Consider the following 25,074-nt stretch of genomic DNA (forward strand, 5'->3'; position numbering starts at 1 on the left):
AACTCTAAAATGTGTGGACAATTGTACAAGTGTACTCATCCCTCATTAGACCCATTATAGAATACAACGCCCCATTTGGTATGTACCTTTAAGACATCTGCAACAACTGGAAAGACCACAGAAATACCTCACTAAAAGAATCACATGCCTACAGCAGATGCCCTAAGCTGACCCTCTAAAAAAAACTCCAGCTATACTCTGTCGCATATCGTCTACTCAGAGGCGATCTCTGCTTAATATACAAGGCCATGTCAAACCCAGAGCTGTTAGACATGCTACACTTAAAGAAATTCCAATCCCTCAGAGCCACACGCTCCAGGGATCTAAATCTTGTCATCACAATGAACAAAACATGCTGGAGGGATAGGTTCCTGACCCAGAGACTCCCCAGACTCTGGAATAGACTGCCTATAAATGTCAAGCAGAGCGCCTCTTTGGCCCTCTTCAAAAGGAACCTTGATGACTGGATAGGAGATAGAAAATTCACCACGGGGATCACGTCAGTCGCCCTGCTAGACAAGGGTCCAGGGAAGTAAACATTGTGGGAAGAAATAGCCAGGGAATTGTTATGGCTAGGCTTGTATAGGACCTAGGGCCGATAGCCTATTACCAACCTATGAATCCTAAAAAGAAATAGTCCCAATTTCAACTACCTTCTGTTTCACATCTCCAATACCTCATGGAAACATTGGAAAATAAAGAAGTTATGGTCTTACCATAACGTTCCATCTGTGTTGTCGATCTTCACTAATCCTTGACTGTGGGCTCGGTTCCAAGCCTCTGAAAAGACTTGGCTGTTAGTCCAGCTCGCACCTTCTTAAAACTTGCGAGCGAAGCTCTACCCATAACGCTCCTCGCAAAATCATCTCAGATCGAGTTTGCAAACAATAGTGACAAACAAAAAATAAAGGATCAGAGGCCATATCTGTGTCTCTATCAGTAAGTCAATCTTTGGAGAGATCTGATCCATCAAGAGATCTAAGGCAGCAGGAAGGAGGGAGGGTAATGTCAAGGATTAGTGAAGATCAACAACACACACAAAACGTTACGGTAAGACATAACTTCTTTATCTGATGTTGTCAGTCTTCACGTAATCCTTGACTGTGGGACAGAGTCCCTAGCTACCTGAATCTTGGGAGGTCTCATGGAAGAATATTCCCGCGCACCATCTAGCTGAATGATGCACGTCCCCTAGAGACCCGGTCCAGCTTGTAATGCGTAGTAAATGTATGAGGAGATGCCCATGTCGCCACTGCACAAATATCATCTAAAGAAGCTCTGGCGTGAAAAACTGCAGAAGCTGCTAATGCTGTAGCTGAATGGGCTTTTACAGGTCCTGGTAGGTGCACTCCCTTTTTGTTATAGACAAAAGTGATACAGTCTCTAAAGCCATTTACCTAGAGTAACTTTAGAGACTAGGCTTCCCAAAGTGACTGAAGAAAAGGAAATGAATAGCTGATACTATTTTCTAATTTCCTTTGCTCTGTGAAGATAGACACGTAATTGTCTGTGGACATCTAGTATGTGCCGACAGTACTTCCCTGTATTGGAGAAGTTGGGAAAAAAAGACTGGGTGTTTTATAGTCTGATAGATATTTGGCTCACAACTTTCGGTAGGAAGGAGGGATTTGTTTGCAGGGAGATCCTGTTCTTATGAAAGAACAGATAGGGAGTTTTGCAGGAAAAGGTCTGAATTTCAGATATTGTAGCAGAAGTGACAGCTATCAAGAATAAAGTTTTCCATGACAAAAACTTCCAAGTCACAACTGGCAGAAGGTTTAAAAGGATAATAAATAAGAGATTGAAGTACCAGGTTCAAATGCAACAGTACAGAGGGTTCTTTTTATTGAGGTCTGAGCATTAAGGTTCCTTTCAAAAAGGCTTTGCACAGTTTATGGGACATAAAGGCTGGACCATTTAAACTAATATGAAAGTTAGAGATCACAGCAAGATGCCCTCGAATAGTAGAGGGTGGTGCTCCTGTTTCAAAGAGTTAAGTCAAAACCTCTAGAACTCTATCAATAGGGGCAGAATATGGGTGAAGATTAGATTCTAACAGCCACTTAGTAAACTTTGGCCACTTGTTCAGGTACAATTTTCTTGTTGAAGTTTTGTAGTGGGCTAGAATGATGCACTGGACCAAGGAGTTGACAGAAGAATGCCTGGCAATCATGGGAAATGGAGAAGCCACGCAGTGACCTTGAGATGCTAAAGATTAGGATGAATGAGCCGCCCCTGTGGGTGGGCAATAGGTCTGGAGTTGGGTCCAGTATCCAGGGTTTCTGAAGCAGATGAGCCCACAGGAAGGGAACCAAGACCTGTTGAGGCCAGAATGGGGAGATGAGAATTATTCTGTTCTTTGATCTGTTGGCTTTCTTTAGAAACTGGGCATATTAGAGGAATTGAGGGAAAGGTGTACAATAGATTGGTGGACCAATCATGAAGGAGACTGTCTCTGGGTGGGTGACTCCCTGAGGGGGGGGGGGGTTAGGGCAAAGTAACTGCTGCACTTGTTGTTCAAAGGGGACGTGAACAGGTCACAGCAAGGTTGGCCCCAGTGGTGGAATATCTTTTCCTCCACCACTGGATTGAGACCACTCGTGAGGCATGTAGATGGTTCTGCTCAATCTGTCCACAATCACGTTGGAGCTCCAAGGAATGTGCATTGCCACTAGAAAGTGTTCAGACGATGTTGCCCACTGCCATACTCTCAGCGCTGATCGACAAAGAGGGTAAGATCTGATTCCCCCTTGCTTGCTTATGTACCAGACTACTCGCATATTGTCCGTTTGAATCGCAATTGTTCCCTGGGGGAAGGCTTCTTGAAATGCCTGCAATGCTAAGAGCACTGCCCTCATCTCTAGAACGTTAATATGCAAATTGGCCTCCAGCTGGAACCAAGTGACTTGGACTGTCTTTCCCAGATTTGCACCCCACCCTATCTGGGACACGTCAGTGGTCACTATGGGTTGAGGAGGGACAAATGGATGGTCCAAGACTTCGATGGAGTGAAGCCACTAACTCAGGTCTTCCTTGCATCGGCTGGTGATTATTGACAGATGGAACATTGGCTGATTCAGAAAGGGCCATTGGGATGCCAGGAGCAATTGAAAAATTCACATATATCATCTCACCAGAGGGACTAGAGTGATAGAGGGTGCCACTGACCCTAGAGTTTGTATAAGGAGCCATGCTGTTATTGTCTTGTTCCGAATGATCTGGCTGACTTATGATCTTATCCTTTGTAGTCTTTCTATGGGAAGAGACAATTCTGGTGACTGTCTTGAGCACAGCTCCAATGAATTCCAACTGTTGAGATGGTTCTAAACGGGATTTTTCATAGTTTACAGGGATTCCTAAATTGGAACAAAGGAGAAGAGTATAATCTCATGCCTTTATGAGTTAATGCCTGGGGGAGCGGTAAGGAGCCAGTCGTCTAGATGTAGAAACATTTGAAATTCTAGCAGTCTGAGGTGAGCTGCTGCTACTACTGCCATACATTTGGTAAACACTCTGGGGTCTGTGGTGAGACCAAAAGGCAGTACCCAGAACTGACAATGACTGGCTCCCAGCCGGAAGCGTAGAAACCTTCTGGACCATTTGTTCATTTTTATAGGGTAATACGCATCCTGAAGATCTACTGAGCACATCCATTCGTCTTTTTCCAGGAATGAAGTACAGACTGAACCAAGACCATCTGGAATTTAGTTTGCTGAACTGATTTGTTCAATTGACTGAGACCCAAAACTGGTCTCCAGTCCCCTGTTTTCTTTGCCACTAAAAAGAATCTTGAGTAAATCCCAGATCCTCTCTGGTCTGGTGAGACTGCTTGGATGACTCTCTTGTCGAGCAGTTTTTGAATTTCTAAGACCACTTCATCCCTGTGGCTTGGTGGAACATCCAGGGTTGTTCTTAGCGTTTTTGGTTGTCTTGAAAAGGGGGATATAGTAAACTCTGGTTATAATCCCCTGGACCTAACTGTCCGTAGTTATCCTTAGACAGGCAAATTGGTGCAGGGATAATCGCCCCCTGACTGCCTCCAGAGGAAGGCAATCGGGCTTCCTTTCAGAAGCGTTGATAAGAATCACCAGGGAAACAATCCTTAGAATCCTGATTCTGCAGGCCACTTCTGCCTCTTGTGCAGCATCTTCCATTATTACTCCCCCCTCTGCCCCAGGGAAAGTCATTGCCAAGCGAGTCCTGGAAAGGCCATTGGGACTTCTTTAACCATAACCTCTCACTTCTGTGGTTCCTGGAAAAAAGCCATTGAGGAGTGGAAAAGCATATACCCATGGCAGAAAGGGTCTTTCCATCTTTCTCACATCTGGCCAGATTGTCCTTAACTTTGGGACCAAAAAGGGATGTTCCGTGAAATGGAGCATTGACGAAAGAAGACTTAAATGGCTCCATGAAATCACATAAGTGCATCCAGGCATGTCTCTTGATGGCTAAACCTGAACCCGCTGCCACTGTCGTCCCTTCAGCTGCATGTGCAATTAGTCTCATGGATGAGTTGGAATTGGATTCTAAGGTGTCAAGCTGAGATGCAGCTTTGTCTCAAACTCCTTCAGCTATTGTTCCTGTAAGAGTGTCTGACAGCTCCACAATCAGATCTCTTTGAAGTCTGGTAAAATGTGCCATGTTATTCAAGGACCCGAGAGCGAAGGTTGATGAAGCATATATGTGCTTCCCAAACCTATCCACTGTCCTAGACTCTTTGTTAGGAGGATGGATAGTGGGATTTTCATCAGCAAGTTCCTTTGTGGTGGTTGCCGCTACCATCATGGCATCCACAGTAATTCCCTTGGCCTAGTGTTGCTGATCCTGAGAGGCTGAAAGGATACGATCTGGTCTCCCTGGAATTGGTTCAATAGAGTCAGGTAACTTCCAAGCCTGCTGAGCAATCAACTTAATCAGATAGTCAGTGGGCAGAGAGATCCAAGAGGTAGAGGACTGGACATGAAAAGCCTCTAGGTATACAGATTCTTCCAAGGAAGGATGGAGGAAGTCCAGCCACCCCTCTGTTTAGGGATTTCTAGGGTGTCCCCAAAGGAAAAATTTTCAGGAGGTGACCTAGGGGAATCTTCCCCCTCATCAAAATCAGTATATTCTGTGTAGGACTCTTCTGGGGAGTCCAAGTGCTTCCTCTTGCACCTTCTCTTCGAAGGTACCTCTTTGAGGTGGGTTTTCCAGAGAGGTTTCCAAAGCAGTCATATCTACTGTGGTTTGATCCAGTCTCTTATGTGCCCTCTCTGTTCCAGGGAACAGACTGGTGGAAGCTCTGGTTGAGGGGAAAGACAAGACGTTTGGTCCAACAAGGTGTGGGGGGGGGGGCATAGACTGTTTGCACACAATGGATAAAGGCCCTCTCCATGGCCTGGAAGGCAGGGCCCCCGTACAGGAATGGAAGCCCAGAACCGAAATACACTCCCTCAGAACAGTGCTCCCACCCCTGCACTGATGAGGCTGCCTCCAAAACCAGAGTCGAGCTTACATATGCCAAAGTGCAGAGGGGTATGGAAGGCTCTGAAAGGATTGAAGTCAAACTCTGCCCCTCGGAACTGGGAATGAAGCCCCGACCCTGGGAGGTCTCCGGATCAGAAAAACCCGAAGAACTCAGTGTAGCTATCACCGATGCCAAAGAAGGATGTCCGACTGACACCAAAACAGTTGAAACTGGGAGGTCGGTACCAGGGGCTCCGAAGGTTCCGCTGGAGTCGAAGGAATAATAAAGGCTGGAGTGGAAGAATGCAAGGTTCCAAAGCTAATATTGCTAGGAACCATGGAAGGAGGCAATCTCCTCATGGCAAGGAGCAGATCCACCAGTCTCATGAAATCGTATTCGGTTATACTCTTGGTGGATCGGACCAAAGAGACTGAAGGAGATCTGGGTGGACGTTTCTCCAAAAAAGGACTGGAAGGATGGTTCACAAGAGGATCCACTGTAGTTGAATATCTGGTGCATGGTAAAGTTTTAAATGAAAACTCCTTCGGTTCTGTGGTTTTGTTTGGCATCAAAGACGACGAGTCTGTAACTGACATTGGTATCTAAAGTAGTCAGTGCAGAAATCGGCACCAATGGCATCAGTGCTGATAAAGTCTTTTCAGAAACAGGTACACCAAACACTGAATCACTTGACCCACCGGTTCCAAGGGAACTCCAAGAACCATAGGAGACCTGGCCATTTTACTTGGCAGTTCTAAAGAATGTGTCGGAACCGACTGACTTCTTTTCTTTGTCTTACTTGAGGAAGAAGATGAGGGTGAACTTGCTTCTGTTTTGGGGGACCAGATAAGGCCTCTTCAAAGTCTGACTTAAGAAGACCTTTCAGAATAAGCTTATTTCTGCAGGCAATTAAAACCCATTGGCTTAAACTGTGGCAAATTGCACAGTCCTCTTGTAAATGTACTACTCCTAAACAATAGACAAACAGTGTGTCCATCTAAATTAGGAAGCTTCATGTCACATTTCTGGCACCTTCTGAAGCTAGCAGTCTTTGTAACATGCTTGTTTGCCATGAAAAAAAGGCCACACACACACTCACTGAGAAACAAGAAAAAATTACAGAAAGGGTTTTAAGTTTTGTTTTTTTTTTTGTAAATAAACTAAAGGCATGAAGTAAGTACCAACAATGGTAATTAATAAATACTGGTAGGGTAAAGGGGAAAGGTAGCAACAATGGTATGCGAGAGATTATCAAAATGGTAGATTAAGAAATAGATTACACATACACAAGATAAACTATTTAAAAGAGGAGCGGGTAGTAGAAATGGAAAGGGAAAGTAGATTTAGGAAGAAAAAAGGTCAAACTTACAGTTTTAAATTATTGCTGTCGCTCAAGAGCTCAGAGGAGAGAACGTTTCTGGCACTATGAAGCAGCAAATGAGATCAGAGGTGATTTTGTGAGGAGCATTATGGGTAGAGCTTAGCTCGAGAGTTTTAGGAAGGCATGAGCTGGAATAATGGCCGAGTCGGTTCCAAGGCTCAGAACCAAGCCCACAGTCAAGGATTATGTGAAGACTGACATCATCAGATTCTTTGTTTAACTAAATAGGTATGTAAGACTACTGCTGGAGACATTTCCATCCATTCTGAATTACCTCAACTTACTGGCACATTTGAAAGATCCATAAATTTCTACACATGGTTCCATTGCTACCGGTCTTTTTCTTCCAGTTTCTTTTCATATTTTCTGCTTGGCCACTTTAGATGTCTTGTTAACTCTTACATCCCCTACTTATTATTTGTCTTATACTTGCTACAAAGGTTCTGTTATAAACTTTACCAATGCAGGCATCATCTCCACATTCTCTACCCCACTTTATTTATAGTCAGCTACCAACCCAACATATGATAAACACACTTATCTGAGAGATTAAGTAGTTGCCCGGCAAGAATCGGTTCTACTACATTTTCTGTTTTTTTTGCAATTCTCCCCAAAATCAAGACTTATCTAGTTTTATCCCACATTTTCTTGCCTTGCAAATTACCTATTGTTTCTATTATTCCCAGTAGGTTACTTTTCTCCAACTGCTTAGTGCTGTCCAAATACACGCCATTCTGCAAAATAATCACAATATTTCATACCTAGTTGCACCTCAAAAAACTATCATTTATTTTTTGTGGTATTTTCCCTTCCATTTTGGGAGGGTATTGTATTCTCTCATTTGCACAAGGTATAATTTAGTTGTGTTGACTCAAAATAACCCCTCAGGTCGATTAAGACCAGGTCTCCTTGTTCTTGGGGTAGCAATATCTTTAAATTGACTCTTACCATATTTTCATTCCATATAAATTCTACTAACTCCTTAGTCATCAAGGTCTACATCTTACCCTCCAATGTGAAAAGTAGACTTGGCTAGTACATATCTGTCTAGTATTACACATACGGAAAGATTCTATATAGTCAAACATTAGCAATATTGAATGAATTTTATATGATCACGTCTGTCACAATCATCATTTGATCGCTTCTGCTGGCATTACTTTGTGGGAGGTAATGGAACAATGGGGAGTTGAATTCACCCTTTCCTCACTCATGTGCAATCTTGGACTTGGTATTTACATACATATATGTGTGTATAAATAACGCATAGTACCAGGAAGATTTTCGACACTTAGACAATATTAATGACCATGCCAAGTAATTGGCAACCCCTAATTATCATAATTTTTTTCGGCTTTATTTTTCCCCCCTCATGTCATTTGCTGCTGTATCATAATTCTTCTTGACACATACTCCTAATTACCTTATTTTATCATGTCCCCACAAATATGCATACTGCTGTGTTATGTTGAGTGGGAACACAGTAAAGAGCTCCAGATTTTGTCTTGCCCTTATTTTTCTTTTAAGATAATGTCTGGAACTGTCTCAAGAAACTAAATACACTTTGTACGTAATAAATCCAGAAAAGGACATCTCAGTGTTGGGGAACAGTTTGAGACAGTTTCAAGTCTTTTGGGGATGTAAAATTCATGAAGGGAAAACAAAGGCTAAAGCTGTAAATTATGTATCCAAGTATGAACTGGTTCAGCAATACCCATATTTAAATCAGAACACGATAAGATGAAGTATTTAAGAGTATGGCTTAACAAGGCATATGTCACGGTAGCTAAAGATATGTGGGAAAAGGCTAAACAAAAGATGATACAAAAACTGAGAAACTTTAATCTCCTGTTTATGGCTATGGATAGTTAGTAAGACACAAGAAGAGAACATGTTTTTAGTTTCTTTAGTTTAATATACAGGTGAGACATACTCTTTATCAACCAGAGGAGAAATTGTGGACAATAATAAAAAGAATTGAAAGAATATATCTGGGAGGAAAAGAGGGCAAGAGTAAAGTGGGATAAGCTGATCCTTCCAGTAAAACACAGTGGTTTAGGATTACCTGATTTGAAGGGATATTTTAGAGCTACTATGTTAAGGCTCGTATACATAACACAAGCAGAAGGTCATAATTCAAAATGGAAAGGAATGATGATGTTGGGGGGGGGGTTCAAGAAATAAACAGAGTGTTATTTTGGGTGTGGATCCTTAAGGAGGATAACAACTATACAGAGTATTATATTCATAAAGTAGCAGGATGTATTATAAGAACTAAGAATACACCACAAGAATGGAGAAAGAAGGTTTAGCCAACAGGGATGGCTGCAAGCAGGGTAAATAAAATGCAAAATAGGGGGGCTGGGATTTACTAGCAAAGGAAACAAGGTATTCAGAGCAAATAACTAGAGAGGAAAAGGTAATACAGTGGGATGAGTCCAAGACAACATTTGCACTGTAGGCTAGAGACTGGCCTCCCTAACCATGACTGATATTAGAGTATATGCAAAGAGAAAGGGAAAGGCGAATCTTCAGTGAAAGACCTGTTCTGGTAGAGTTTTTAACTGAATCTAGAACAGAAGCCACTGTTAAATAAATAAGTAAATAAAAAGGACAATTAGCAAGGCATATCAAATTTTGCATAACTGCAAGAATCAGTCAGAGGAGGTTAGAAAAGCCTGGGAAGAGAGACTGGAAAGGCAGTTTAAAAAAAGAGAACAATGGCAGGACGTGTATGCAACAAAGCCCAGAAGCTTTTGGATGTTTGCATAGGTATTTTATACTCCAAGCAGACTTCTAAGAATTTTTCTTTAGGTAGATAGCAAATGTTGGAGCTGTGATGGGGAAGAAAGAAGTAACTGGGAACATTTGTTTTGGGAGTATAATGAGTTGACGGATTTTAAAAATTATCCATAGGTAAGGCAGCCCCTGCAGGTACGGCAACTGCATGGCTCCAAAAAGACCTTACAGCAGTAAAAAATTGTGAGCCAGCAGACTGTAGCATAAACTATTATATTTATTAGCTCAAAGGCATGAAAAAGAGACAAACAGACCGGTTTCGGCTGTGAAAATACAAAGCCTTCTCAGTGCAGTAAAAACACATTCACTTGTTCTTTTTTATAGCTTACTACCAAATGAAGCTCCAACTTCTGAAAAATACCTTGTATGGGGTAAGAAAGGAAGGAGGAGAAGAGGAAAGGGTACCAACAATGGTATTTAAAAAGATGACCCTTTAACAGGAAGGAAGATATAAAAGAAAAGGGCATGCTAATGGACAAAAACCCGAAAAGCATAAGAGAAGGTTAAGGGAGGAAGGGTAAACAAATATCAGCAGAAGAAACTAGAGAAAAACTCATTATATGTGATGAATAAAACATAGTTTGTACCATGAAGCTCGAAAGCAGAAGATCCATGTCTGAATGATATGGCAGCAAACATCTGGGGTATGCTAGGATGACAGGATATTATGGGTAAATGGAGAGCTCGTGAGTTGGCTCCGTGAATCCGGTAAATGCATCAGAGTCAGATCCAAGGTAGGATCCGAGATCCCATTAATTTAGGAATGAATGAAAAAGGCAACAGGTTTCTAATGGAGAAAGGAGATTCACACAATAGGGATGACTGCAATTAGGCATATAGATAATAGGCAAGAGGGTGCTGGAATTTATTGGATAAAACTAGCAAAGGAACCAAGGTACAGGGAGCAAATAACTAGAGAAGGAAAGGTAATAGAATGGGAAGTGGCCAGGAACTTACTTGGACTGCAGGTTAGAGACGGCCTTCCCTATCAAGGAATGATATCAGAGTATAGGCATAGAGAATTAATAAGGGGGTCCTAAATGAAAGACCAGCACTGGTAGAGTTTTTAGTAGAATCTAGAAGAGAAGCTGCAATTAAAAAATTATTAATTAGTACAGCATATAAAATATTGTATGATAAAAGAATCAATCAGAGGAGCTTAGAAAGGACTGAGAAGAGTGACTGGATAAGTAATTCACAAAAACAATGGGAAGATGCATGTATGTCTCCCAAACACGCAACAAAATCTATAAGATTTAGCATTTTTGCTTGGAAATGTTTACATAGATATTTTTATACCCCAGGTAGACTCTAAAGAATTTTTCCTCACATAGACAGCAAATGTTGGGGGTATGACAGGGAAGAAAGAGGTATTTGGGAACATATTTTCAGGGAATGTGGTGGGTTAACGGACTTTAAGGATTCCCTGTGAGATGCACTGTTGGAGATGCTAGGTGGGCAGACTGATGTGAAGAGGGAGATGATTTTTCTGACCTATGATACAGGATCGGAATTGCCTAGACATGGTGAGGCCTTGCTGTATCTGATTACGGAAGCTGCCAAAAAAGCAATTACTAGAAAAAGGAAATCAAAATGCAAACCAACTATACTAGAAGTAGTGATACAATAACAGAGATAAAACAACTGGAAATGAGGTCTTTAGAAAAGGGTAGGAGCAAACTACACAGGAAAAAATGTAAATTGTGGTAAAAATACATACAGGGAGGAGTGTGGTTTAAAAGAAGGCAGGACTTAAATGAGCTACGTAATGTTTGACTGAAAATAACTGGACAGATTATAAGTGATGTATAATGTTTGCAACTGGGTGTGTGTCAGTATAGTTTGTGATGTAAAACGCTCTCATCTAGGATTGTGTTGGTGTGGTTTGTTTTTGTTTACACAAATGTATGACTGCCTATGTCATAAGTGATGGTTTAATAAAGATGTTTCTTGTTTAAAAAAAAAAAGCTGACTGGGTATCATCATGAATATGTGAACTGACACTTGTTTTCATCTATGGAAGATACAAGAGTTTCAACTGGGTATTTACTGTTTGCTGCTCCTGCAGTTATCTGGAAGTGAGCTGATCAAAGTGTTTGGGAAGTCCATGTCCAACAGCAAAAAGGATGAAGATACAGCACACCAGCTTCACACATTTATATCAAATGTCAGTCCATTTAACTGGGGTGGAATTATACTCATGGGGATATCCAAAAAAGATCTAGAGGTTAGCCCAGAGGAAAGATATCCTGCCTTCTGGCAAATTTTCAGACTAATGAATATGAGTGCAGTGGTGATCCCTGAAACAAACATTTATTCTCTGCCATATTATTAAATGGCTACCTCAGCCATGCATTTGCCTTTATGACCAATTTCACCTGTTCAAGTCAAGTACGCTGCAGTAAACTTCTGAACTATACAAGTGCAATATTTCTAATATAGTTATGTAACTCTGCTAATAATTTAGCAGTTTGAAGAAAGGAAAGTAAACTAAGTTTGTTCATGTTTGCATCATTTTGCCTTGGGTTTTTATTGAAAGGGGCCTTACACTTAATAATACTTATCTGGCCACAAAAATATGTAATAATTAAAACAAGTGACATTTTGTCAATTGATCAACAGCTAAGAGAACTCTCTGTCACCTCTAGAACTGCATGAGTTTGTATGTAAATGGCATTGACTTGGTAAACTAGGACAGATTTCACATCATCCATAACCTGTATAATGCAGTGACTTACAATGGGAAGCATAGCTGCTTTTTTCTCTGGTTCATCAGCAGTGTGAGACAAATGTTATGCAACTTTATACAGCTCTACTGCTTCCCCCTGGAAACTTCAGCTTGCACACTCCTGCAATGATCTACCTCCTTCCCTTAAGCCTATGCACTACTGTAAAGCTCAAACTCCCACACCTCCTCCAGAGGACTTAAGCTTTATATCCTCCCCTCCTCCTGGGGATTTAAGAGTGCTCACAACTGTAAAAACTCGGTGTTGAAGTCTGGCACAACCCTGTCTGTATCTGGAAGTTTCTCAAGTTTCAAATGGCTCTCACTGCACAGACCTGTCTTCACCTGGAGGTTTTGTCAAGCACATTCTAAATAGCCCTGCTTCCACAAATAAGTTTCAGTCTGAACACATACATTTTGCCATGCACATGGTGCTTTCAGACTTCAGTCTGCACTGCCCTGCCTGTACCTCAAAGCTTTAGCCTGTTTACTCTACACAGATCTGCCTCTACATGGAAGTTCCAAGTCTGCTCAGTATGCACAGGCCTGCCTATACATGGAAATTTCCACCAGTTCATTCTGCACAGTCCTGCCTACACCTGGATGTTTCATCTTGCTCATTCTCTGCACTGTTGTGTCTCCTTCACCTTAAGTTTCAGCCAGCTACAGAAAAAATCCCCAACTTACTGAATTTTTCACAGCCATACAAGTCTGTTGCAAAGATCTTGTAAAATGAACTAGTCAGAGTTACTGACTGCCAGCTGCAAAGGCGAAAGAGTTGGCAGGCATGATCAAGTGGTTGGTGGCAGGGAATAACTAATAGGTACAGGAGTAACACAGCAGTCAAATGTACAAGCACCACTAACTACTGAAACAAAACATTGTAGTAACCTACAATGCTGGGGAAAAAGTACACTGGATGAATTATCTTGCATTCTCTGCCTGTCAAGTTTGTAAGACTGGATGACAACCCAATAAATAATTTTTAAAAGGGTTTACAGCTTCCACCCACTCCCGTTCAATGTCTGAATCCCCTCACTTCCTTCCCACCAAATTTGGTGAACTCTGTGTTTGCCAAACTCAGGTTAATTTATTTTAATTTCACAATTAAGTTACATCAGTTTCAGTGAGATGTCTATTTTTTCTTATCAGGCTAGATCAGCAAGCATGGTATCCTGGGATAATCATGCATCTGACAAAACAATCCAGAAAAGGTATGATGGATCCAGGCTGTGTTGCAGAGTATTATGAAAGCTTTTTTTCTTAGAATATAAATGGTCAGACAAATTAAGTCAAATGCGATAAAATTAAATTAATACTAGGATAGGGTTTCCACCTTTTCAAATGGCCAAAGTGGGACATTTTTGGTACAAACATCAGATTTTACAGGCTGACACATACCCACGGCCAGTGCAAAGGTTAGAACTTAACTTTTTTGCCTAAATAAAAGCTTATTCTTGTAGCATTTTAGTTGCTTATTCTGTTTCTTATAACATTTAGGTATTTTAGATACAGAATAACTGTTTCATGCAACTATTACATAAAATATAGGAAATAATTTTGTCCTAAAATCTCAGGACATTTGCCATTTTTACAATTTTTTGTCAGGACATAACTGCCCAAAGAGGGACTGTCACTCGCAAAGTGGGACAGGTGGTAACCCTATACTAGGAAGGCCAAGCCTGAGCAAATATGTATGCCAAAGCCCCACTTACTGCAGCAGAAAATCAGAATCTTTGTCATTAGGGATTATTTCATTGAGGCTGCCTTTGCATTTTTACAAGGCAAAAATGTTGTGCTGAAAGCCAGCTCACATCTTTGAGAAACCGGAAGTGTTCTCATGGAGGTTAGGACACCTAACAGACATAAATTAAGTTGTAATAGGATGACAATTACATAGTTCAAGGTGGTCTGGCCTCTATTTTTAGTGAGTCTAAGACTACAAAGCTAATACTGAGTTTAAACCAGTTCACACAGGGTGCGCTTGTACTGTTCTGTAAAGTTAACATGCTAGCACAAAGCAGAAGTCCCATCATAGGCAGAGGCTGTGTTTTGATGTTATATAGCTCTCTCCTTAGTTAAGAAGAACCAAGGAAGGGCTTCCCCACCACATTATCAAAAGGAATATACCATTTTTAATTTTATATCTATAACTTCTCTAACACTCTATGTATGGGCATTGAAGGAGAATATGAGAATGAAAGCGTCTTTCATTCTTAATCAGATGGTTAATCATCAGACATGCTTACAATGGAGTGCAACAAGGAGCAACTTTTTTTTTGAGAAAAAAAAAGTTTGGAATTAGCTTTTGAAGTGCAAACAATATAGTATGAGAGAAGTACTACCAATTATATGCACATAACTGATAAGGGCCATCCATATGGACATAGCTGTAACAGTCACAAATGGAATGCCTGTTGCAAACTATGCGGTATCAATAACTCAAAAACATTTGCATTTAACATACAATTAAGGAAACAAATTTGATACAACCCCCCCCCCCCCAGAGAAACAGATGGTGGTGTATCAACATGAATAGAGTTTAACTGAAAAAGAAGAAAAATGACATCAGTACAGCACGAAGCAAAGGAGTAAAGAAAGCTAGCTGTGCACCAAAATAAATTGAGTGTTTCTGCTGCATACTGTTGTTAATGTAAATTTGAATCCAGCATGGAAATGGGCATTGTAATAAACCTCTGTATAATAGATGGCTACTGAAGAGCTGCATTTTAATAACTGCGGCAGCTTAGCAAAATTGTTCTATAAACCAATTTTGGAATTATACAAAGAATACTAAGTACCTGCAGTATCCACATGCTTTAACTAATTCAGATGTTGGCAGTACTGCTAATATTACCAGAAAACGTATCGTACTTCTTTTTTCTTCAGGTATAGTGCATATTCATACAGTTTCAGTGCTGCGTAGTGCACGCAATGTCAAAATGGCTACCAAACTCAACCAACAAAAAATGTTAAGCGATAATATTTCAAAAACTTAAAGCATACAGATAAGCTAACAAAGTGTTTTTTGTTAGAGTTTTCTCTAAATTCCTGGTTTTGTTAATCTCTTGAAGGAGCATTGCACCATCACAATCAGAAAAATTACCCAAACTTCCAAATCTGTCTCAACAAGGAATTGCCAACAATAAAAATAAAATCCACTTCAGGACTATCAAAACACATTACACTTATTCTAAATAAGAGAGGCATCCTTTCTTAGATAATCATAAAAAATCCTATTTTTTCTGTACTACGGTGTCCTGATATTTTGTTCCTCTCAAATCATACATATTGTACATGCAACAACAAATTCTGGTCCCATTCACTTGAAAACTCAGATTTGTTCATCACAAACCTAGATTTTAATTTTTAACCTTGAGTATTATCAAGATAATCTCCATCACTAACTGGAAACAAGTTAACATCAGGGCTTCTTCAGTTTGCTGTCATTTATTTGTGTTCTGGGACTATTTGTAAAATCTGACTGCTATCAAGAACTACATTAACTTAGCACATGCCAGTGCCATGAGTTTTGTATATTTCCAAGAAGAAAACAAAACTATCCACAAAACCTTAATTATTTCCACAAAGCTTTGCAAGACACAGGAAATCCTTTAGTTCACACCTTATTACAATTTTATTCTGTTTAATTTCCAGAAAAACATTAACAAAATTGCCAAGGAGTAAAACAAAGTGCTACTATATCATGTTTCTTTACACTAAAATAGCACTAAGGAACAATATTTTAACATCTAAAAACAAAGGTCTCCCACGCAGAGTTAGACTAGTATGCTGCATCATAAAAACAACCTGATTAAATCATCTCTCTCTCTCTCTCTCACTCTCACTGGCAGTAGGGAAACAGCTGACTGTCAGAATTTATGTACTGTAAGGGGAAACATATTAGTTAACATTTCCAACAACCCTGAGGAAAATGGAAAAATGACATTGTAAGCAAATCTTCTGCAGTTATCTTGCCATGTAACAGAGTACCAGCAATCCTCAACATACAGCATGCAGAATCGAAATGCAATATTTTACTGAATGGATTGAATTACGTACATTAACTTGCTGTATTACCTGCTGCAGCAGCCTCCTTACCTAATGTATATATCTTCTCGTTTCTTCTCTTTGTAGAAGTTCTGCAGAGGAGGAGAATAAAAATCAACTTTCAACTGCATATGGAATATAATAATGAATATTTCAAAAGTAATACAAGTTACAAAAACAAGACCAAAATGGAGAATAAAAATCAACAAATTTATCAGAGTTAAAAAAAAAAAAAAGCTATTCCCTCCAGCAAGCCCAGTCTATTAAATACAGAATGACTACTAATGTTGCTAACATCATGCATAAAAATCATCCTTAGACCAGACTTCCCAAAATGGCACCAGCAGAATGAATGCCAGTCCATTCCTCAGGGATGTTCTTCTTAATGGAAGAATGGGCACACACAAGTTTAATTCCATACCTTTCTAGAGGGAAGGGTCAGTTTGGCTACCTCTGTAGTTGCTACTAAGCTATATGACTTGCTTCTGCTGTCATGTATCCACATTAAAATGCGTTTGAGGAAATAAATTAAAATGGGACAAAATAGCTCTGCATGATGAAGTACAAGAAGCCTAGCAAATCTGTATGCCATAGAGAGGATCCCCTTTATGTTGTGATTTCAATGTGTGTCTTAATCTTAAACTAGGCTACTAGGTACAAGTGCATTATTAAGGGGTGATCCAAGAGCTTGTAGTTTTACTAAATTATTCTTTCAGTCAGCACAGCCGCTGTTAGGCACCCATGAAACTCACAGCCATGGGGGGTGCTTGAAGGGGTCCAAAGACAGCAGGAGTAGTGGTCGGCCATGGGGAGGCAACAAATGGGAGCCTTACAGTGCAATTAGTTACAGAGAAGCAATCAGGCTAATTTCAGCGTCTGCCTTTTTTTTCTGTCAGTGAGGAACAGAGTGACATCATTCTAGGGCTGTGACCTGATTGGTTGTAGCATTTGATTCTTACACTCCACTTTCCATTTTTTCTTCAAAATGAAATGGAGTGGGTGTAATCATAAAGCTGCAATTTTTCAGGTATGCATAATATTAAAAGAGTGGATCCGATTGGTTGCAGCATATTATTTCCTTCCACTTTTTTTTTTTTTTTTTTAAATTAGAAGTTACAGTGCAGGGAAACAAAATAATCAAGTAAGGTGACCATAACTCTCAAATGTCCCTTGACTCTGACTCAGGTTTTCTTATGTCCCTCAAAAATTTTAGATTTTTTTGGCAAAACACTGACAATTACAGTTAGTTGTTAACACCGTAAATTATCAAGTTTCATGGAGCTTCTTGATCTGAAGATGCATGATGCAGCCCAAAAGTGCCATTCTACTAGCTTTTTTAAGTGAACTAGAGTAATAATTAATAAAAAAGCCCCTGATTTTAGAATGCCCCCCCATTTGTTTTTTGTGGTTTGCAATACATTTAGCACCTGAAACGCTCATTCCATTTTTAAATGATGGTGTTTTTGCTCTAAGCCAGTATATTAACAGAAAGGAGTTGCTAGTTCCTATCAAAACATGCTTAAAAATTGATCATGGCATGTTTGCTTTTTAAAGAAGTCATTACAGATAACTAATATGTTGGTCAAATGTCCGGCTGTGATTTGTGACCCCTAATAGTTTAGTATAAGATAACTGTTGCTTAATATTATCTTGATTAGATGTGATTTTGAAATCAGTATTATTTTATGTGAAGAGTTTTGGGAAATGAAAAGCAACTTTTTGGCACAATTTGTTCTGTAAACAAAGAGTGGTGTCGCACGGCAGATAAAGAAATGTTGCCTGACAACTTGTGACAGTCATCTTTTGCATGCATCTCAGTTGTACCCACTTATGAAGAATGTTCCTCATTTTAAATCTTATACTTCCCACTGTTCTGCAATGAACTCAAAGTGTGTGAAAAACAATTACCCATACAGTGAGCTTTCTAGTCAAAGCTGTTAACAAGTGTTTCACATTCTGCCCATTTGCTCCCAAATATGAGAAGTAATGTTCCATATTTTAGTGAGAGAAGATTAAAGCTGTGGTCCTTTGCTGTTTGGCAACCATTTTTTTTCTCTTATTTCACACAACCTGATTGTCAGTATAGTGTCACTTTTTTCACACTAAATCCTCTGTGCGGGGTCTGTATGTCTGTGAATATGGGTAGGTGTCAGTGTCTGGGACTGCGTCAATAAGTAGATCTATGTTTCTTTGTGTGATCTGCACGTCTCTCAATCTAATTGTGTAGGTGCTCGTGTGGCTGTCTAAGGATTTATTTGTGTGTGTGCGTGTGTGTGTGTGTGTGTGTGTGTGTGTGTATGGGACTGGCTATCTCAATGCAGTATAAGAATTGTTAAATAGCACTTTCTATATGCCAGGCAGTATGTCTAGACTGGCTACCTTAACGTGGGACAGACACTTCTCATAGTGTAATAGCTTGGCAGCTAAATACCAATCAGTGTGTGTGTGAGAATGGTCTCCTATGATACCTGGCTACCTCATGGAACATAGGCAAGCACAGTCTTCGGCACAGGTGACCCAGGGGGCTTCCTGTAGCACCACTCAGTCAGGAGTACTTCCCTGACTTTTCTTTTACCTTTTTTTCAAAAGCCTTTTTAAGCCTTTTTTTTAAAGCTAAACCAACACTAGCTATTCGATGGAGGAGCACCGTATGCTTGCAAGCAAACCAGCAAACACAATTTTTGGTATTTCTGCTCGGTCCTTCCCCTGATCTATACAATGGATCACACAGCCTTTATGTTTTGATTTTTTGTCTACAACATAATGGATGAGAACAAACAGAAAACCAGGAAACTTTAGATGACTGAAAGTAACTAGCTGCAGTATCAGCATCGGGCATTTAGCAGCCAGTGGTACTGTGACGGTCTGCAAATAATTATGAGAGAGGGATGAATTTTCACAGAATGATGTGGTTTGTTGCAGGCAACTTTGTTTCATCCTGTGGAAGCAAGCAACCAGATACTCGTATATCTTAGCTGTCCCTGACTTCACAGGACTTCACAGATTTTGTCTTGTATTTCAGGTGGTTCCTAGTAAAGCTTCTGGCTTCTGGTAAATTGTTAAAGGTTGCAATTGCACATTTGAGTTTCAGACTTTGTACCCTTCGGAAAATGTATATAGGAGCAAAATTTAAAATCTGTCCTCCTTTTTGTGCCTATTTCTCCAATTCTTGCACAAGGGTCTGTATGTCTGTGAATATGGGTAGGTGTCAGTGTCTGGGACTGCGTCAATAAATAGATCTATGTTTCTTTGTGTGATCTGCACGTCTCTCAATCTAATTGTGTAGGTGCTCGTGTGACTGTCTAAGGATTTATTTGTGTGTGTGTGTACCTTTTTGTTTTTTTAATTAGAGTTGGAAATCTGAGATGTACCCAAAGTAGCAATGTTGCTGGGGATGTCTGTGGAGGAACTGCTGCTGTTTGTTCATTATTGCAATTAATACAATCTGCATGAAGCATTTTAAAATACTTTAATGTTTACTCCTTCTGTGGAACTTAGTTGAAAATTCATTACACGGCCATCATTTTCTCCCACAATCAAACTTACTTGGCGTACACAGAACATCCTGCAACTTCTGAATGGGAATAACAGTTGTTTGTGGATGAGAGTAAATGACCCTTTTGTCATTTGCTCAGTTTGAATGGGCACTAAATCTGGCGAAGCAGGACTAATGTGCATGTGAAGTAAAAAGGAACTGTTTATACTGATTACTGGGTGTCTGTGTAAAATCATAAATCTTTGAGCTCATAATTAAGTTTTACCACAATCAGAAATCTAAGGCATGTAGAAATCAATAAAGTTGCTGTAACTGATGAGTATGGAAGCTGTCTGTGAATAACAATGACTTACCCTTGCTACTGTATGATTACTGTAAAACAGTCACTGAAACAGAACTGCAGAAATAGTGTCACTACGTATTTTTGTTGCCGCAATACGTGTAAAACTAATACTGCTATTGTTTATGCCATGAGGATAGTGCATTTTAAGAGTAAAACATTGGCCATGATTTTTCTCTCAGTTTCCATTAGCATTGCTATTACAATTGTAAGTGCATGAGAATGTGTACAGGTATGTGTTGCAGTTTATCTAGGAGCAACAAGATGGTCATTTCTTTCACTTTCCTTCAGATGTATCAGCCTTGAACTTGATAGCTGGGTATTTGGCAGTTTAGCAGGAGCAGAATGTGTGTGAAAGCCATTCTTCATTGTCACTGTGGCATAGTGAGTAACTTTGCCATTTCATAACATTTGACTGTGGTTGAATTCTTCATTGTAGCATTTTCTGAGTGGACCCTGAATGTCCTCCCCATTTGTAGGTTTACCCACGTGGTCTGGTTTCCTGAGATACCCCAAAGACATGCTGTAGGTAAAATGTCACTCATCTAATTTATCTGAATCTGTGTTTATGTTTGCGAGTGCATGCACACATCTTGAGGTAGACTGGGGTTACCAGGATCACTGCCAGAATCTGTGTGCAAAAAGCAAACATATATCACCACTATTTTAACAGTGTAGATGCAGAACATTGCCAATGACATATATACCTCTTCTGGGTAGCAGTTACAAAATGTAGCAAGTTATTTTTGAAAAATATTCATAAAATGCATCACAGAAGATCAAGATTCTACCACCTCATAGAAGTCTAGTGGATCTTGACATGGATTTACTGGTGGCCTCTGCCTTGAACTGCACCTATTCTAAAATTGGCCATGCTTGGAGGGATGCAAAGAAGGTTGACATAATTTATGTGAGGGCTGAGGGCAGTTTGGTTATCATTTCCTTAATTTGCCTCACAATCAGACCTCAGAGGTGTGAACAAAAAGTTAAGCTTGTTTTGAGGCTGAAAAACAGTATGGCCTTTATTTCTTCAACTTTTCTCACAAACCCCAGAAGTATGCACAAAAGGTTACCATTTGTGAAAAGGCAACACACTGCCTAGCAGCAACAAGATGGAATACATCATTATTTTGTTCACCTTCCTTACAATCAAATATCAGATGCATATATAGGTTCGTTTGGTGGTAGGGGTACGGTGGCATGCTGTTTATATATGTCTGACAGCACAGCATGAAAGACATTACTGTGCTCTAATTGTTCTTTCAGTTTTATCTTAGCCTGCCATAAGAAGGGTACAGAGAAGGTGCCTGTCTTTTGGAGGAAGGGGTGAGGGTACCATGCGTTGAACATGTACATGACAGCAGCACTTAAAATATATGACTCTAGTTATTTGTGCCTTTACTTTCACCCTACTCTAAAATCACAGGTATCCACAGAAGGTGTATTTTTGAGGTGGGAGTATAGACAGGCAGCTGAAAAGAACAGCAACCTTGAGTCCCGGTCTTTGTAAAATACTTTAATTTGAAAAACGAAATACGAAACCAACAAGAAACATAAAATCCACAACCTGCGAACCAACGATACTAAGCGCTTTCACCCATCAACTGGGGAATCATCAGAGTACAATTAAAAGTTGCTAGTCATCCCTTAAATACTGTTACAATAGCATCAATCAAATAATTACTCAATTAATTAAAAAAACAGAACTTGTGTATCTTAAAGGAACACAAAACCACTTATGAATTTCTTACAGCTTAAATGTTTGTATAATAAATGTTTGTATTTATAAATGTTTGATATTTGTGTACGATGAAAATAAAACGCAACCATCAATATAGTCTTAAAATGTAATGTTAAACAAGATACTGGTAGTATTAAAAATAATTTAAATAATTAATAGTAGTCTATTTAATATTAAATAAATATAATATGATAATCAATAATTAAACAAGTAATTCTACTATTATATAATTACATAAATATATTAAATATATTAAATAACTATTATATATCATTAATATAATATTTTGTGTTTTCTCGAATAAAAATAATAAATAGTATAAATATCTTTTAATATAATAAATTATTTTTGAAAAAAATATGTGGAAACTGAGTGTGTGTATGTATAGAAGTTTTTAAAATTTGAATACAAAAAAAATCAATTAATCAATTCATATAAAATGTGATCGAAGTTTAAGTATGCTAGAAATGGAAATTTGTTCGTTAAGACCAGGCCATTTGCTGGCGTTCAACCTAAGCTGCCATAAACATTCTTTGGCTTCAAGTAAATTTTTTACATCTCCACCTGTGTGTACGTTAACTGATACTTTATCAATAACAAAAAATAAAAAACGTTTAAAATTAGTACAGTTAATACTATGATTAAATAACATGTTGGTAGTCTTGTGTCTTTTTATATCACTAAGATGTTCAATAACACATGTTTTTAGTCTTCTAATAGTTTTCCCTATATAGAATGCGTGGCATACTGAACATGTTGCTAAATAAACAACCATGGTGGAATTGCAGTTGCAATGGCCTGGACATTTAATAGTTTTTCCATAATTGTAAATTGTAGTGTATGGACCATCGTTAATGAATCTACAGACTTGACATGATCCACACTTACTCATCTTAGAATGTCTCAACAGGTCACTATTAGTATTGTTTTCAAATAATTTCTTTAAGTTTTTCCCTTTGCTAAATACTATGTTGGGTGTTGTTCCTAAAATAGTTGAAATCTCAAAATCTGTGTCTATAACACTGGTCCATACTTCTTGGATACAAGTCACAATCTCATTTGTTTTGTTGTTATATGGAATAATTAGTGCATCATTCCTATTGATATTAACCTTGGGAATAGTCTCCACCAGTGTGTCACAAGTGATAATAGGTTTGTATGTCGTCAACCTCTTTGTTTTTACCTCTTGACTAATTCTGGATACTAAATCATGGGGATATCCTCTTTCATAGAACATATTCATTAGTTTATCTAGTTCCTGTTCAAACAATCGATTGTCGCTTATTATTCTAGAGAGTCTAGCCATTTGGCCTTTGACCAAGTTCCTCTTTTGAAAAAAAGGGTGACAACTGTCAAAATGTAGGAATGAATTTGAGTGTGTTTTTTTCCTAAATAGAGTAGATGCAATACTGTTATTGACAACTGAGAGCTTAATATCCAAGAATTCCACGTTATTTTCATAAATATGACTTGTAAACTTTAAAAAAATCAGTAGTTTGTTCTAAGTATTTAATAAAATCAGTAAATTCTTCCTTAGATCCTCCCCAAAAAATTAGAATGTCGTCCAAGTAACGTAGGTAAAGTAAAGTCTTCTTCCAAAATACACTGGTAAATACAAATTCAAACTCCCATTGTGCTAGAACTAGATTTGCATAAATGGGGGCACATCTGGCCCCCATAGCTACACCTTTTTTCTGTATATAATAATTGTTGTTAAAATTTTCGTATTTCGTTTTTCAAATTAAAGTATTTTACAAAGACCGGGACTCAAGGTTGCTGTTCTTTTCAGCTTACTGGTTTATTCAGCAATTGATGACATCGGTTCCTATTTGCAGTATAGACAGGCAGGCATTATTCACAGACAGTATTAAACATGTATTCTCCATTTACTGTGAACTACTATTTTGTCAGCGTTTAGCATTAAACCTTGAATACAACTCATTTCTTCTCCTCTGAAAAAAAAAATAAGACTGAATTACTTTTCTTACTCATGATTTTTGTTTAGGTCATCAATGGACCTAATGGTTAGAAAAATACTCTAAAATGCATCTTACTGGAATTACAACCTCATTGCTTCTGGGGGGGTTTGGCAGTTTTCAGACCTCCAGCTATATTCAAATACTTCCTGCACAGTTATTACAGTGTACTCTTGACCAGTTAGGATGTGCTGAAAGGATGCAGGAAAAAGAAAAGTCAAATAGTACAACAATGTTATTCCGGACATCACTAGATGAGAAGGTTAGATAAAGAACAAAGGTCTAAAATGCATCCTCTGGCTTAATTCAGCTATTTCCCCCATAGCTACTACAAAGCAATCTTAGCCAACAGGTAGGATATATTGAACAGATGTGAGAAAAAAAATACAGTAGATAGAGTAAGACAAAATGTGAGAAAAGGAAGCAAAATCTTCTGGATGGTGTAGGGAGGCCAGGAGAAGGGGCAACCATTAGGGAGGGGGAAGCACTGGAGAATTTATGGGGGTAGTTGGCATTGGGGGGGCACCATGGAGCTCTTATTATTATGACACAATTTTGCAGAAGGTCAGCCCTGTAGACAGAGTGGCTGTAATGCTACATCATTTAAACTAAACGCCAGTCACTATGAAAGTCTCTCAAGTGACTAGGCTGACTTGGTGTGGTATCATCTCTCTCAACTGCCCAGATTTTTGCCAAGTATTTTTGGTCAGCTCCTCTAAAATTTGTTTTCTGACAAATCACTGAGGAAGTCACTAAATAATTACATACATTTGAGTTTCAGGCTTCATGTCCTTCAGAAAATTCATGCCAACACATCATATTAAAGAATTTTTTAAATTTTCTAAGAGCAATATTTAAAATATGTCTCTAGTTTTGGGCCTCTGTCTCCCTATTATTTTAGGCTTTGTCCAGATTTTTTGCACTGAGAGGTTGCACCTGTTTTAAGAGCACTGCAACTACAGTTCTGTCTGTATATACTACTCCTAAAGCTTTTTTGCCTGAACTAAGTGGTTGCTTAGGAGGAAGTAACAGCAACAGTGATATTTAGACTGGAAACATCCAGAAACCTCCAACTTAACACCGAACATGTCAGTCAAGTATGTGTATGTACCCTTATGGA

At 39.0% G+C, this 25,074-nt stretch overlaps 1 protein-coding gene across 1 annotated transcript in view; it reads right to left on the reverse strand.

Annotated features, from left to right (window-relative positions):
• The window catches only part of DOCK5 (dedicator of cytokinesis 5), a gene marked incomplete in the record, with an annotated part of 3,482,443 nt that overhangs the window by 677,978 nt on the left and 2,779,391 nt on the right, over positions 1-25,074 (reverse strand). Inside the window, 1 exon segment of the mRNA XM_044083155.1 lies at positions 16,453-16,493. Within this exon segment, the coding sequence (XP_043939090.1) occupies positions 16,453-16,493 (41 nt within the window).

This window comes from Protopterus annectens, chromosome 9.part0 (genome assembly GCF_019279795.1).
Source record: "Protopterus annectens isolate FY-2018-M chromosome 9.part0, PAN1.0, whole genome shotgun sequence".
Taxonomy (NCBI): domain Eukaryota; kingdom Metazoa; phylum Chordata; order Ceratodontiformes; family Protopteridae; genus Protopterus; species Protopterus annectens.